The following is an 11,975-nucleotide window of genomic DNA, read 5'->3' as shown; positions in this document are numbered from 1 at the left end:
GTGCCTCAGTTCACCAACTCCCCGACGATGATCGTGATGGTGGGACTCCCGGCGAGAGGAAAGACCTACATCTCTAAAAAGCTCACCAGATACCTGAACTGGATCGGCGTCACCACCAAAGGTACTTTTAGGTTTTTTTAAACAAAGGATTTCCTCCTCCACTTAAAGGCTTAATATGTGATTAAAGGCAAAACAACTCGCGCTGCATTGTTGTGTTAGCATGCTAATGCTAGCGATCTTTATTCTGCTCGTATCTTCACACTGCATGTAAATTTACCTGAAATGAGCGTGATCTAGAAACACAGTTAAGCAGTGAGTACAGTATGTTATTCTTCTTTTCTCTAGTCCCTCAATTAAACAACTTTTATACACGAGGGGAGGAGTCAGCCGGCCGTCCTGGCGATGTAAACAAAGTGAAGATAGGACTCTGAAAACTCTGAAAACATCACAGACAGTGGGACTCGGGTGTTACACCCATTGTAGACAGTCATGACTCACAGAGTTATTTTCAGAGGAGATACTTGATTTATACATTTAAGTGTGAAAAATGACAAATAAAGACTTTTAAAAAAATAATCCCGTCCACACACGCTCAGGTCTCAAAAACATCTTCGTCCACAAAAAAACGTGTGTGGTCAGAGTGTTGTCTGAAGCAGCAGTGACCTCGGTCGTCCAATCAGGCGTCTCTGCTTGTCAACATAGTGGGAGAGTAACTGTGTGTGTATGTGTGAGCATGGCAAAAGTCCAGTTAGCATCGTTAGCACCAGCGCTAGTTTGTTTACGTCTGCCATCGCACTAATCTAATGTAGCATCGCACAATGACGCTGTATATAAACTTGTATTATTTATGCTTAAGCCCGTCCACTTCTGTTATTTGCTCCCATATGTTTAATTATTTATTTACAGCACTCTCCTTCATGTGCTCTGCAGTGTTCAACGTGGGTCAGTACAGGAGAGATGCGACACGTGCGTACAACAGCTTCGAGTTCTTCAGCCCTGACAACACAGAGGCCATGACGATACGCAAGTATGAACCTAGTCTCTCTGCCAAACAGCCTGTGACTGTAAATGTGTCCTCTCTTTGGAATATAGGTCATAACAATGTGTTTGTAGTGAGAGTGAAAGTCTGTGTTGTGTGTGTGTGTGCTCAGGGCCTGCGCCGTCGCCGCTCTGAAAGATGTGTGCGACTACTTCACCAGAATGCTCGGCCAGGTCGTGGTGAGTGAAATCAAACATCAACACAGAAATGAACATGTTTTAAAGCCTGGTTCAGAAAATGGTATTGGTTCCGGGCACACGCTCTACGGGGGAGGGGCATTTTATCAGCTCCAGCTCTCAGCCTGTCATTAGGTTGACTGAAAGTTAGACTGAGACAGGATTTCCAGCATGGAGACCGCCATCGATGGGACTCCAGCGCCCCCTGCAGGAACAGACGGGGGACGACACTCAGGCTTCAAACATTAAGATTTACAGTAGAGCCCGACCGACTAATCGGCTGGCCGATAATAGCTTATCAGGTGACTATCTGTATCGGCTAATTTTATCTCAGATATGCGCCGATATTACTCGATGTATTCACCAGTCAAATAACATTTCATTTCAGTATCATTGTGTTACACTAGAACTTAACTTTCACCAGCAGGGGGCGCTATATGGATTACAACAAATATTATCACTCTCTGGAGTGTCAAGCATTGATGCACTTACATGCTCAGTTACTGTGTTTATGGGGAACAATGCATTAGATGTGTATATCTATATTTATCTGTACAGAGCTGACACAGATCTAAGAAAGATATCGGCCGATATATCGGTATAGGATTTATTCCCCTCCCAACTATCGGTATCGGCCCCAGAAATCTCACATTGGTCTGGCCCTAATTTACAGTCTATGGTAAAAACAAGAACTTATGACTGCAGTTGCACTAAGACACCTTTGGGTGGCGCCAAAACACACCAAACCAAAGTCCTACATGTTGTTGATTTAACCATTTTCGGTTCTGAAGTCCGATTTTTGCTGCTTTCTTTTTTTTAAGTCAAAGAGAGTCAGTCCATAAAGTCCTTGGTTTTATTTTTCAGGTTTTCGATGCCACCAACACGACAACGGAGCGCAGAGACGTCATCACCAGCTTTGCAAAGGAAAACGGCTACAAGGTTTGTTGATCTTTTGCCGTGTTTCACATGAAAACCAATATTTATTTTATATTTCTGCAACAACATCTCTCTCTCTCTCTTTCTCAAATGTCCAGGTTTTCTTCGTGGAGTCGATATGTGACGACCCTGAAATCATCGCTGAGAACATTAAGGTAACAGAAGTGTGTGTTAGTTCAGAGATCGCCACAAGAGCCAGCGGCAGTTTGATGCCAACGCTCAGTGTGTGTTCTCCGCGTTTGTTTGTTATTGGAGGAGCAGGCCGACCCGGACACACGGAGCCTCTCAGAGACGCTGCCAGGTCTCGTGTTTCCTGGCGTCCTTCGTTCCAACTCGAGCCAGATTGAACATACGGAGACCGGATCTCCTGCTGGTCTCCACATTTTAGTTTCTCTTCCTTTTTTTTTCTTGGTCAGTTCAGTTTAAAGCAGAAATATAATTCATGTTTTTCTGTTTGTTGTATGTGCAGTCGTCATGGCTCTTTCAGATGATGTGTTGCTTTAAAAAGACGAGTGTCTTCAGCTTCTCTTTAGCTGCTCCAATGAAGCTTTTTGGGTTTTATAGATAGTTTTATATCTACATGGGGTGGAGCAGCAATTTTAAAAGTGTGGGTGTTCTAAGGCTGGTGCATGATGGGAGGTGGATTTATCTTAAAAACATCAAAAGTGACTATCTTTGAAAAGGATGCTCCATGATGTGGACGTATCCATTTGTTAGCTCTGACTCAGCCGGTGATGAGAGACAGGATGCTTCAGCTGTCACCGAACAGCTGTGATTGGTTGATTTATCATTCAGTAAATCTGACATGACCAATAGGTTTTCATCAATTACTCCTCCGGTAAAAAATGTGGGGGATGAAATTACATTTCACTGAAAATTTGGGTAACACCCACAACTCCCACGGGTGCGACACGCCTGTCTACAGTTCTTATATCTATATGTATATGTATAGCTTCTGTACAGTTTATTTTCATTTACTTAGCTGTTACTACAACTTATTATTATTTTTTTTTTATTTGTACTTTTCTGTTTTTCTTCTATATACCTGTGCAAATGGCAATAAGCATCTATTCCATTCTATTCTATATCTACAGTCCCTAAAACTTCCTGTGTTCCTATTTTGAATGATGAAACACACAAGCAGCACTTCTTGCTGCTATGGAGAGTTAGTTCCTCTCAGGCAGGGTCACAGTGAGGGTGCTATTTTGTAGACTGTGCTGCGTTCAAATGCAACAAAGGCTGGTCAAATTAGAGAACAACAATCAACTTTTAAAGTCAGAGTCAGGAAACTGAACTACATCGGTTTGGTATTGAAACAGAGCGCTGAGATTCTTTCTCTCTCTCACTCTCTTGCCTTCCTCGTTGGGGCTGAGACACACACCATTTGTTACTACTTCACTTTTTGGGATGCATATCGATCGTCTGTCAGAGTTTCTGACTGTCTGAGTGGAGCAGACAGCAGGGACAATGGTTGGCGTTCATACCGTTGGAGGGTTCTCTTTAAAGCATATTTTAGCTGCTATGAGAATAAACCTGGGGTGAAATGTTCTTGAATGAGGTCTACCGTCGTTTTATGTTCCACTCAAACCGTCTCTGTCTCCTCACAGCAAGTGAAGCTGAGCAGTCCGGACTACGTGGGCCGTGACAAAGAAGAGGCGGTGGCCGACTTCCTGAAGAGGATCGAGTGTTACAAGCAGACGTACATCCCGCTGGACGACAACAAAGACAGGTGACAGAATCAGTAATTTGGACTTCAGCCCAGAGTTTATGTGAAAAACCAAAGTGGATGATTGACAGCTCGCGATTTAACAACAGTCAGTATGAAAAGAAGACGAGCATAAACTTTAATTATCACTAAATCTTGATGCATTCATCTCTGTCATGTGATTGTTTTATATTAAACCAGTCACTACGTGGTTTCCCTGAGTTAAAGGTCTAATCAGTGAGCTGTGTAGAGAGTGAGATGATAAAGGTATCTTACTATCTGATCATTAAGGAAACATGTTGAAGTGCTGGCTTCTCTGACAACAATGCAGCAGCCAGTATGTCCTCCTTCTAACTTTAGATTCTGCTCCTGAATGCTCTGGATTTGTTTGGTCCAGAGAAGGTAGGCAGTTTTAAGACACCCCCCCACACGGCCGTTTTGGACGCCCCTTGGTTTGCCAGATATGAGAGCAGTTATCAGGTCAACAGGTGTTGCAGCGATGGAAGCGGTCAAGAGAAGTGGTTCAGATAGAAGTGATTGTACCCGACCTAAAAAGCCTCTGCATGTTTCTAATAAGCTCCACGAGCAGAAACGTGCTCAAACTAGGATCAATATTGGAGATGCTTTTGAAAAATGGAGAGAGGTTAGAACACAGAAAGGTTTACAGACCCATGCAGAGCTGGATAAACACTGAAGCTTCAGAGTCCACCACATGGTGACCTGTGTGAGCATGGACTCTAGAGAGGAGGGGGGGAGACAGCTCTATATGATGTTTAGAATTTAGACTGCAGTACCTATTTTAAACACTAGGGGTCAGAGTTACATACTGCTCCTTATTTAAACACTGCAAAGAGATATTTTCTTCTGTTTGCGTCTCAAACTGAAGGTAAATCAAGGGGGCATGGTTAAACATTTTCACCCACACAAATCTGTTTATAAATAAAAAATAAAAGAAACGTAGAAAATGATCTCCATCCTTCTTCTTGTCTTGACGCAGGAACTTGTCCTACATCAAGATCTTCAACGTGGGCAGCAGGTATTTGGTGAACCGGGTCCAGGACCACATCCAGAGCCGGATAGTGTACTACCTCATGAACATCCACGTCACCCCGAGGTCCATCTACCTGTGTCGCCACGGAGAGAGCGAGCTCAACCTCGTGGGTCGTATCGGGGGGGACTCCGGGCTGTCGCCTCGAGGGGCTCAGGTGAGGACCGTTAGATCTGTGTGTGTGTGTGTTCGGTACTGAATAAATCATACATATATTAATGTGTGTGTGTGTGTGTGTGTCAGTTTGCCAGTGCTCTGGGTACGTACATGCGTGGTCAGTGTATCAGTGACCTGAAGGTGTGGACGAGTCACATGAAGAGGACCATCCAGACCGCAGAGGGTCTGGGAGTTCAGTACGAGCAGTGGAAAGCTCTCAACGAGATCGACGCTGTGAGTGCCGTCAATCTGTGTTTCCAACATTCACTCTGCAAACAGTGACGTCTAAGTTAGATCAAATATTTTAAATTTAGGCAAAGCATAGTTAACATTTTTCTGACAGAATATTTCTTCTTAAAGGTGACATCTCCTCCTCTTCTTCTTCAGTTTAAATAAGTCTCAGAGCTCCTCTTCAACATGTGTGTGAAGTTTCTTGTTCTAAATCCACTCTGATCCTGTATTTGATCATGTCTATAAACCCCTCTATTTCAGCCCTGCTCAGAACAGGCTGTTTCTGTGTCTGTACCTTTAAATATGTAAATGAGCTGTGTCTGACCACGCCCCCTCTCTGGAAGGGCTTGGATGTACTCAGTGCTTTCTCGCTCCATGTCCTATTGTTTATGGTGAGAAGGCAGACTCAGAGAGCAGAACAAACACCTAGCTGTGGGAGTGTCACCCACCTGGGGGAGGGGCTACTGCCCTTTGTGATGTCATGAAGGGAAAATCTCCAAACGGCCTGTTTGAGCACACATTTTCTGAAAAGTGGAGCAGGCAAAAGATGGAGAGGATGGACTTTTCTTATAATTGGGGGGTTTGAAGACAGACTAGAGACACATGTTAGAGTTAGAGGAACATGGTGAAGTTGTATATTACATCATTTGTGACCTTTAAATCTTTTTGTTGTATCAGACAAACATAACGGTATCATTCTGTCCATGCTAGTTAAATGTTATCTGCAGGGTCTTTATTATTAGATTTTTTATTATTTTTTAAATAATGTTTAGAGACTAATTTTGCTGATTTTCAGCATTTGTTTTAAAAAGCTGACGTTTGTGTGAATATAATTTTCTCTGCGATGCTGTAAACGAGAGCCTGAGAAAGGTTTGTGTAAGAGACACAAGAGATCTGTTTGTTTGAGACTCTATCTGTGTGTTGTTGTCGTCTCAGGGGGTTTGCGAGGACATGACGTACGAGGAGATCCAGGAGCATTACCCAGAGGAGTTCGCACTGAGAGACCAAGACAAATATCGCTACCGCTACCCCCGAGGAGAGGTGAGAGGGTTTTTTTTTAAATTTGATCTTCAACTCTTCTTTGTTCCTCATTCTTCTTCAATGAGCATTATGTGAGATGTGTAGAGAGTGAGATGATAAAGGTATCTTACTATCTGATCATTAAGGAAACATGTTGAAGTGCTGGCTTCTCTGACAACAATGCAGCAGCCAGTATGTCCTCCTTCTAACTTTAGATTCTGCTCCTGAATGATCTGGATTTGTTTGGACCAGAGAAGGTAGGCGGTTTTAAGGCGACCCCCACACGGCCGTTTTGGACGCCCCTCGGTTTGTCAGATATGAGAGCAGTTATCAGGTCAACAGGTGTTGCAGCGATGGAAGCGGGCAAGAGAAGTGGTTCAGATAGAAGTGATTGTACCCGACCTAAAAAGCCTCTGCATGTTTCTAATAAGCTCCACGAGCAGAAACGTGCTCAAACTAGGATCAATATTGGAGATGCTTTTGAAAAATGGAGAGAGGTTAGAACACAGAAAGGTTTACAGACCCATGCAGAGCTGGATAAACACTGAAGCTTCAGCGTCCACCACATGGTGACCTGTGTGAGCATGGACTCTAGAGAGGAGGGGGGGGAGACAGCTCTCTATGATGTTTAGAATTTAGACTGCAGTACCCATTTTAAACACTAGGGGTCAGAGTTACATACTGCTCCTTTAAACTTGTGAACACATCCATTCAGTTTGAAACTTTCACCAAAACACAAACTGCATATGTTTTAGTTTTTTTAGTAAAGGCGTCTTTGCAGATCTACACCAAAACATCCTTTACATTTAAATTCTAACAGTAGTTTCTTGTGTTTCCTGAAGTTATCTTTAATATATGTTACCATAATAACACACTGCACCTTCATGGTCTGTCTCCACCAGTCATACGAGGACCTGGTGCAGCGTCTGGAGCCGGTCATCATGGAGCTGGAGAGGCAGGAGAACGTTTTGGTCATCTGTCACCAGGCTGTCATGAGGTGTCTGCTGGCATACTTCTTGGACAAAAGTGCAAGTGAGAGCAAACGCGTTGATATTCACAATAACAAACAAAACATCACTCGCCGTTCAAAGAGTGGAAGTCAGTTTCAGTTTGGGGTGCGGATCTATGTTTGATCTGTAGAGAGATATAGATAAAGACATTTATTGTGTTGATCCCTCAAATGCAGTTATTAAACACTTGTGGTAAAGATTAATAATGAAGTTAAGATGGTCACTCAACTGGAAATTAAGCATAAAAGAGTATCATCGCTCGACTCTCTGGAGAGTGATGTTTGTTCTAATCCATTTAGCGCCCTCTGCTGGTGAAAGAGAACTGCTAGTGTAATACAATGAAACTCAAATGAAATGCTTTATGACTTTAATGCTTTATGTGAATAAATCGAGTAATATCGGCGCAAAATTAGCCGATACTGATAGTGACTGATATGATAATATCGGCTGGGTGATTAATCGGTCGCTTCAATGTGTGGGTGTGACCTGCGGTGTAAAAGAGCTTTATGTAGTCAGAAGACTAGAAAATAAATACACAAGTTCAAGTCCATTTAGCATAAGTAAACATCTGTATATTATGATAACGTTGTCTTTTATTCTCTCTTGCTCTCTGTCAGATGAGCTGCCCTACCTGAAGTGTCCTCTCCACACAGTCCTGAAACTCACGCCTGTCGCCTACGGTCGGTCTCACAGCTGGACTCTACCTCCGGTTGATTCTTCTTCTTGACTTGAAGTTTTCCTTTCTCTCTTATATTTTTAAATCACAGCCTCTCTCTCTCTGCGGTTTGTGTTTGTCTCTCAGGTTGTAAAGTGGAGTCCGTCTTCCTCAACATCGAAGCCGTCAACACACACAGAGACAAACCAGAGGTAAATAAAAACTCTTTTAAATAGTGGGGGTTTGGATGGCTGCATGTCCCTCTCTCTCCCAGCGTTTCCTGTCTCTCTCAAAATAAGAATTCTTAAAGGGGACATATTATTAAAAATCCTCTTCTTCAGTGTTTGTGAACATATATCTGGGTAACCTGAGAGTCTACTGACCCACAACATGTGAAATAAACCATCCAGTCCTTTGTTTGTGGTCTGTATAAGTCTTACAACACAGAGAAAAATGCTCTGTTTCAAATCTGCTCTCCTTGTGATGTCACAGTGGGATTCTGGTAAAAAAAAATCCCCTCCCCTCCCCTGATATCTCCACCCATGGACTCCACCCCCAGACTAGAGCAAAACTCTTTCACAGGTCGGCCATTTTTATTCTCTCTACAGAGGAGTGATGTCTACGGGGAAAACTCAGGGGGGGGGGGTCATTTAAAGAGACACACACACCAAAACGGAGCGTTCTGAGAGAGCTGGTTTATACAGGGTCACAAACCTCCTCTGGTGCTTGATTCATGTTATATTTTGACCAAAGCACAGCACAGATGTTTCATTTAGACCACAGGGGGACTGTTTGAAAAGATGGAGGAGGGGACTGTTTGAAAAGGTGGAGGAGGGGGACTGTTAGAAAAGATGGAGGAGGGGGACTGTTAGAAAAGGTGGAGGAGGGGACTGTTTGAAAAGGTGGAGGAGAGGACTGTTTGAAAAGGTGGAGGAGAGGACTGTTTGAAAAGGTGGAGGAGAGGACTGTTTGAAAAGGTGGAGGAGGGGACTGTTAGAAAAGGTGGAGGAGGGGACTGTTTGAAAAGGTGGAGGAGGGGGACTGTTTGAAAAGGTGGAGGAGGGGACTGTTAGAAAAGGTGGAGGAGGGGACTGTTTGAAAAGGTGGAGGAGGGGACTGTTTGAAAAGGTGGAGGAGGGGACTGTTTGAAAAGGTGGAGGAGGGGGATGATATGTCCTCTTTAAATAGTGACAATCGGGTCTGATTCTCTTTTTCAGAACGTGGATGTGGACAGAGAACCGGCGGAGGCGTTGGAGACGGTCCCTGACCACATCTAGAGCTGATCTGATCTCCTCCTGCCGTCGTGGAAAGTGGCCTTTTTTAATTGAACTAATCTTAGTTTTCATTGTTGTGATCACCGTCATGAAATGGACACAACATGTGATGCATAAACAATCAGAAGTTTTCCTCCGCTGAGCGCATACTTCCATTATAAACGCACTTTATCCTGCAGGGCTCAGGCCAAATGTCTGTGATACGAAGAGGCTTCCTTTACCGACCACAACACGTCAGAAACTTAAACTTTATCTTCCTCCGTTCTTGTGCTAATAGACTAACCACCAGCGTACGATTATTTAAAGATCTCAGAGGTTTCATCCTTTGAGAACAGGAAGTGTTCCGCTGGAAGGTTTTCTGTTTCTCCTCGTAACAGCGACTCAAACAGGAAACGTTTGCAGTGTCGACATAAAAGGGAATTATTTGACATGTTGACAACCGCTTTCTTCACCTCTCTCGTGTCTGTTAGCATGCTTTAGCTTAGCGCAGCACAAAGACTCGAAACAGGTCAGTGCTGTAACTCACAGCACTGACTCAGCCGTCATCGCGTCTTTGTACGTTCATATTGATTCAAATCTTAATTGCATTTTTAAATCACATTATTTCACTTATAAATACAAATTCTTAGGCTTTTCTTTTGAATTTTTGTACCGTCCTAAGCTGAGAGTGCTTTACTTCCTGTTTGAATTCTACTGTGCTTTTATTTTGAAATACAGTAAGGCCCTTACTGTAGAGTGAAGGTTAGGACAGGAAGTTAAGCGCAGAAACAGGAAGTGGTTAGGGATCCTAAAGTGATGTCAAACAGCTCAAAGGAACGGTAACAAAGGTCAATGTGTGATGTCATCAGGTCAATGTGTGATGTCATCAGGTCAATGTGTGATGTCATCAGGTCAATGTGTGATGTCATCAGGTGGATATTACTGTCTGAGAGTTTGTTAAAGTGAAATGAGACGTTCAAAGATGCAGCAGTGTTCTTCTTTTACATCACTGAGACTACAGGGAGACACTGAGGACGAGTATCTACGGAGAGCCTGAAGGGACAAAAGAGCAGGAGAGTTATCAAGATTTAAACAAAACAGACCTTAACTAGTTGACGCTGACAGCCCTAGTTTCTTTACAACAGTCTTTGTGCTAAGTTAAGCTATGCTAAGCTAAGCTAAGCTAGCCGCCTGCTGGCCTCAGCTTTGTAAGCATGGTACAGACATGAGAGTGAGCGAGTCTCTGGTAACGGGTTTCTGTGTGGACGTGGTTTTGTTTCATGTCAAAGTGAACAAAGATGGAGGAGTTTATCTTGAAGAGAAACAAACCACACCCACCCTCTGAAGTCGAGCGCCGAGGGGACATTTAAACTGCCCGACACCACGCCGTGCCTCACACGAGTCAAACAAACACGATTACTCTATGCAGCCTCCGTACTCACGCCGCCACAGGCCGCCGCCGCACGCCTCGTCCACTAGTGAGTACCGTCGACTGTTTTTAATGAGATGCATAAACGGGATCTGGTGCAATGTTTGTTTTTAATAATAATTGTTTGTAGTTTAAGATGTTTGTAGTTTCATGTGACACAGACCTGAACCCCTAACCTAGACCTGAACCCCTAACCTAGACCTGTGACACAGACCTGAACCCCTAACCTAGACCTGTGACACAGACCTGAACCCCTAACCTAGACCTGTGACACAGACCTGAACCCCTAACCTAGACCTGAACCCCTAACCTAGACCTGTGACACAGACCTGAACCCCTAACCTAGACCTGAACCCCTAACCTAGACCTGTGACACAGACTTGAACCACTAACCTAGACCTGAACCCCTAATCTAGACCTGTGACACAGACCTGAACCCCTAACCTAGACCTGAACCCCTAACCTAGACCTGTGACACAGACCTGAACCCCTAACCTAGACCTGAACCACTAACCTAGACCTGTGACACAGACCTGAACCCCTAACCTAGACCTGTGACACAGACCTGAACCCCTAACCTAGACCTGAACCACTAACCTGGACCTGTGACACAGACCTGAACCCCTAACCTAAACCCCTAACCTAGACCTGAACCCCTAACCTAGACCTGAACCCCTAACCTAGACCTGAACCACTAACCTGGACCTGTGACACAGACCTGAACCCCTAACCTAAACCTGAACCCCTAACCTAGACCTGAACCCCTAACCTAGACCACTAACATGGACCTGTGACACAGACCTGAACCGCTGACCTGGACCTGTGACACAGACCTGAACCGCTGACCTGGACTTGTGACACAGACCTGAACCGCTGACCTGGACCTGAACCACTAACCTGGACCTGTGACACAGACCTGAACCCCTGACCTGGACTTGTGACACAGACCTGAACCCCTAACCTAGACCTGAACCCCTGACCTGGACTTGTGACACAGACCTGAACCCCTAACCTAGACCTGAACCCCTGACCTGGACTTGTGACACAGACCCGAGGGAGCGGTAGAACAGAAACTTTTCTCAGGGGATCCTTGGTTTTTTCTAAAAGGGGGGCGCCAGCTCATGTAAACAAAGTCCTGTTTGTCTTTCCACACAATGTGATACTGACATCGGAAACAGTCGTCCCTTTTTCCTTGTTTTCACCGTCAGAAGTCAAATCAGTGAACACGTTGTGACCCGTGTTATCGACCCTGTTCACCCCGAGCTGTGTGACGTTTAGAAAAGTGGGCGAGTACGTGAAAGAGAGAGAGGAATGAGA

General features: G+C 44.3%; 1 protein-coding gene and 1 long non-coding RNA gene across 50 annotated transcripts in view; one reads left to right on the top strand and one right to left on the bottom strand.

Annotated features, from left to right (window-relative positions):
• Positions 1-10,327, top strand: part of si:dkey-96f10.1 (6-phosphofructo-2-kinase/fructose-2,6-bisphosphatase) — a 14,806-nt gene extending 4,479 nt beyond the window's left edge. For all 3 annotated transcript variants that reach the window (XM_061058334.1, XM_061058335.1, XM_061058333.1), the window contains exons 2-14: positions 1-121; positions 931-1,027; positions 1,152-1,218; positions 2,080-2,154; positions 2,250-2,306; positions 3,759-3,880; positions 4,854-5,061; positions 5,148-5,294; positions 6,228-6,332; positions 7,214-7,343; positions 7,939-8,001; positions 8,124-8,188; positions 9,194-10,327. The exon at positions 1-121 is cut by the window's left edge and continues 5 nt beyond it. In XM_061058334.1, coding sequence (XP_060914317.1) covers positions 1-121; positions 931-1,027; positions 1,152-1,218; positions 2,080-2,154; positions 2,250-2,306; positions 3,759-3,880; positions 4,854-5,061; positions 5,148-5,294; positions 6,228-6,332; positions 7,214-7,343; positions 7,939-8,001; positions 8,124-8,188; positions 9,194-9,253 — 1,317 coding nt within the window. In that variant the 3' untranslated portion in view covers positions 9,254-10,327. The remainder of the gene's footprint in view (positions 122-930; positions 1,028-1,151; positions 1,219-2,079; positions 2,155-2,249; positions 2,307-3,758; positions 3,881-4,853; positions 5,062-5,147; positions 5,295-6,227; positions 6,333-7,213; positions 7,344-7,938; positions 8,002-8,123; positions 8,189-9,193) is intronic.
• Positions 10,328-10,600: 273 nt separating this feature from the next.
• LOC132990210 (uncharacterized) lies at positions 10,601-11,843 on the bottom strand. 47 transcript variants are annotated; one of them, XR_009676000.1, is made up of 7 exons: positions 11,690-11,843; positions 11,441-11,619; positions 11,326-11,389; positions 11,243-11,287; positions 11,160-11,191; positions 11,090-11,127; positions 10,601-11,025 (listed from the first exon to the last, which is right to left on the bottom strand). It is a non-coding gene; the product is annotated as an uncharacterized LOC132990210 (long non-coding RNA). The 47 variants fall into 47 exon arrangements; XR_009676009.1 differs by having other exon boundaries at positions 11,243-11,274; positions 11,345-11,389; XR_009675982.1 differs by lacking the exon at positions 11,243-11,287 and having other exon boundaries at positions 10,601-10,859; positions 10,905-11,025; positions 11,160-11,210; positions 11,288-11,427; positions 11,473-11,619.
• Between the last annotated feature and the right edge of the window lie 132 nt (positions 11,844-11,975).

The sequence above is a fragment of the Labrus mixtus genome, chromosome 15, assembly GCF_963584025.1.
Source record: "Labrus mixtus chromosome 15, fLabMix1.1, whole genome shotgun sequence".
In the NCBI taxonomy this organism is placed as follows: domain Eukaryota; kingdom Metazoa; phylum Chordata; class Actinopteri; order Labriformes; family Labridae; genus Labrus; species Labrus mixtus.
The sequence above is the reverse complement of the archived record's forward strand: the minus strand, read 5'-3'. Positions and strand labels throughout refer to the sequence as shown.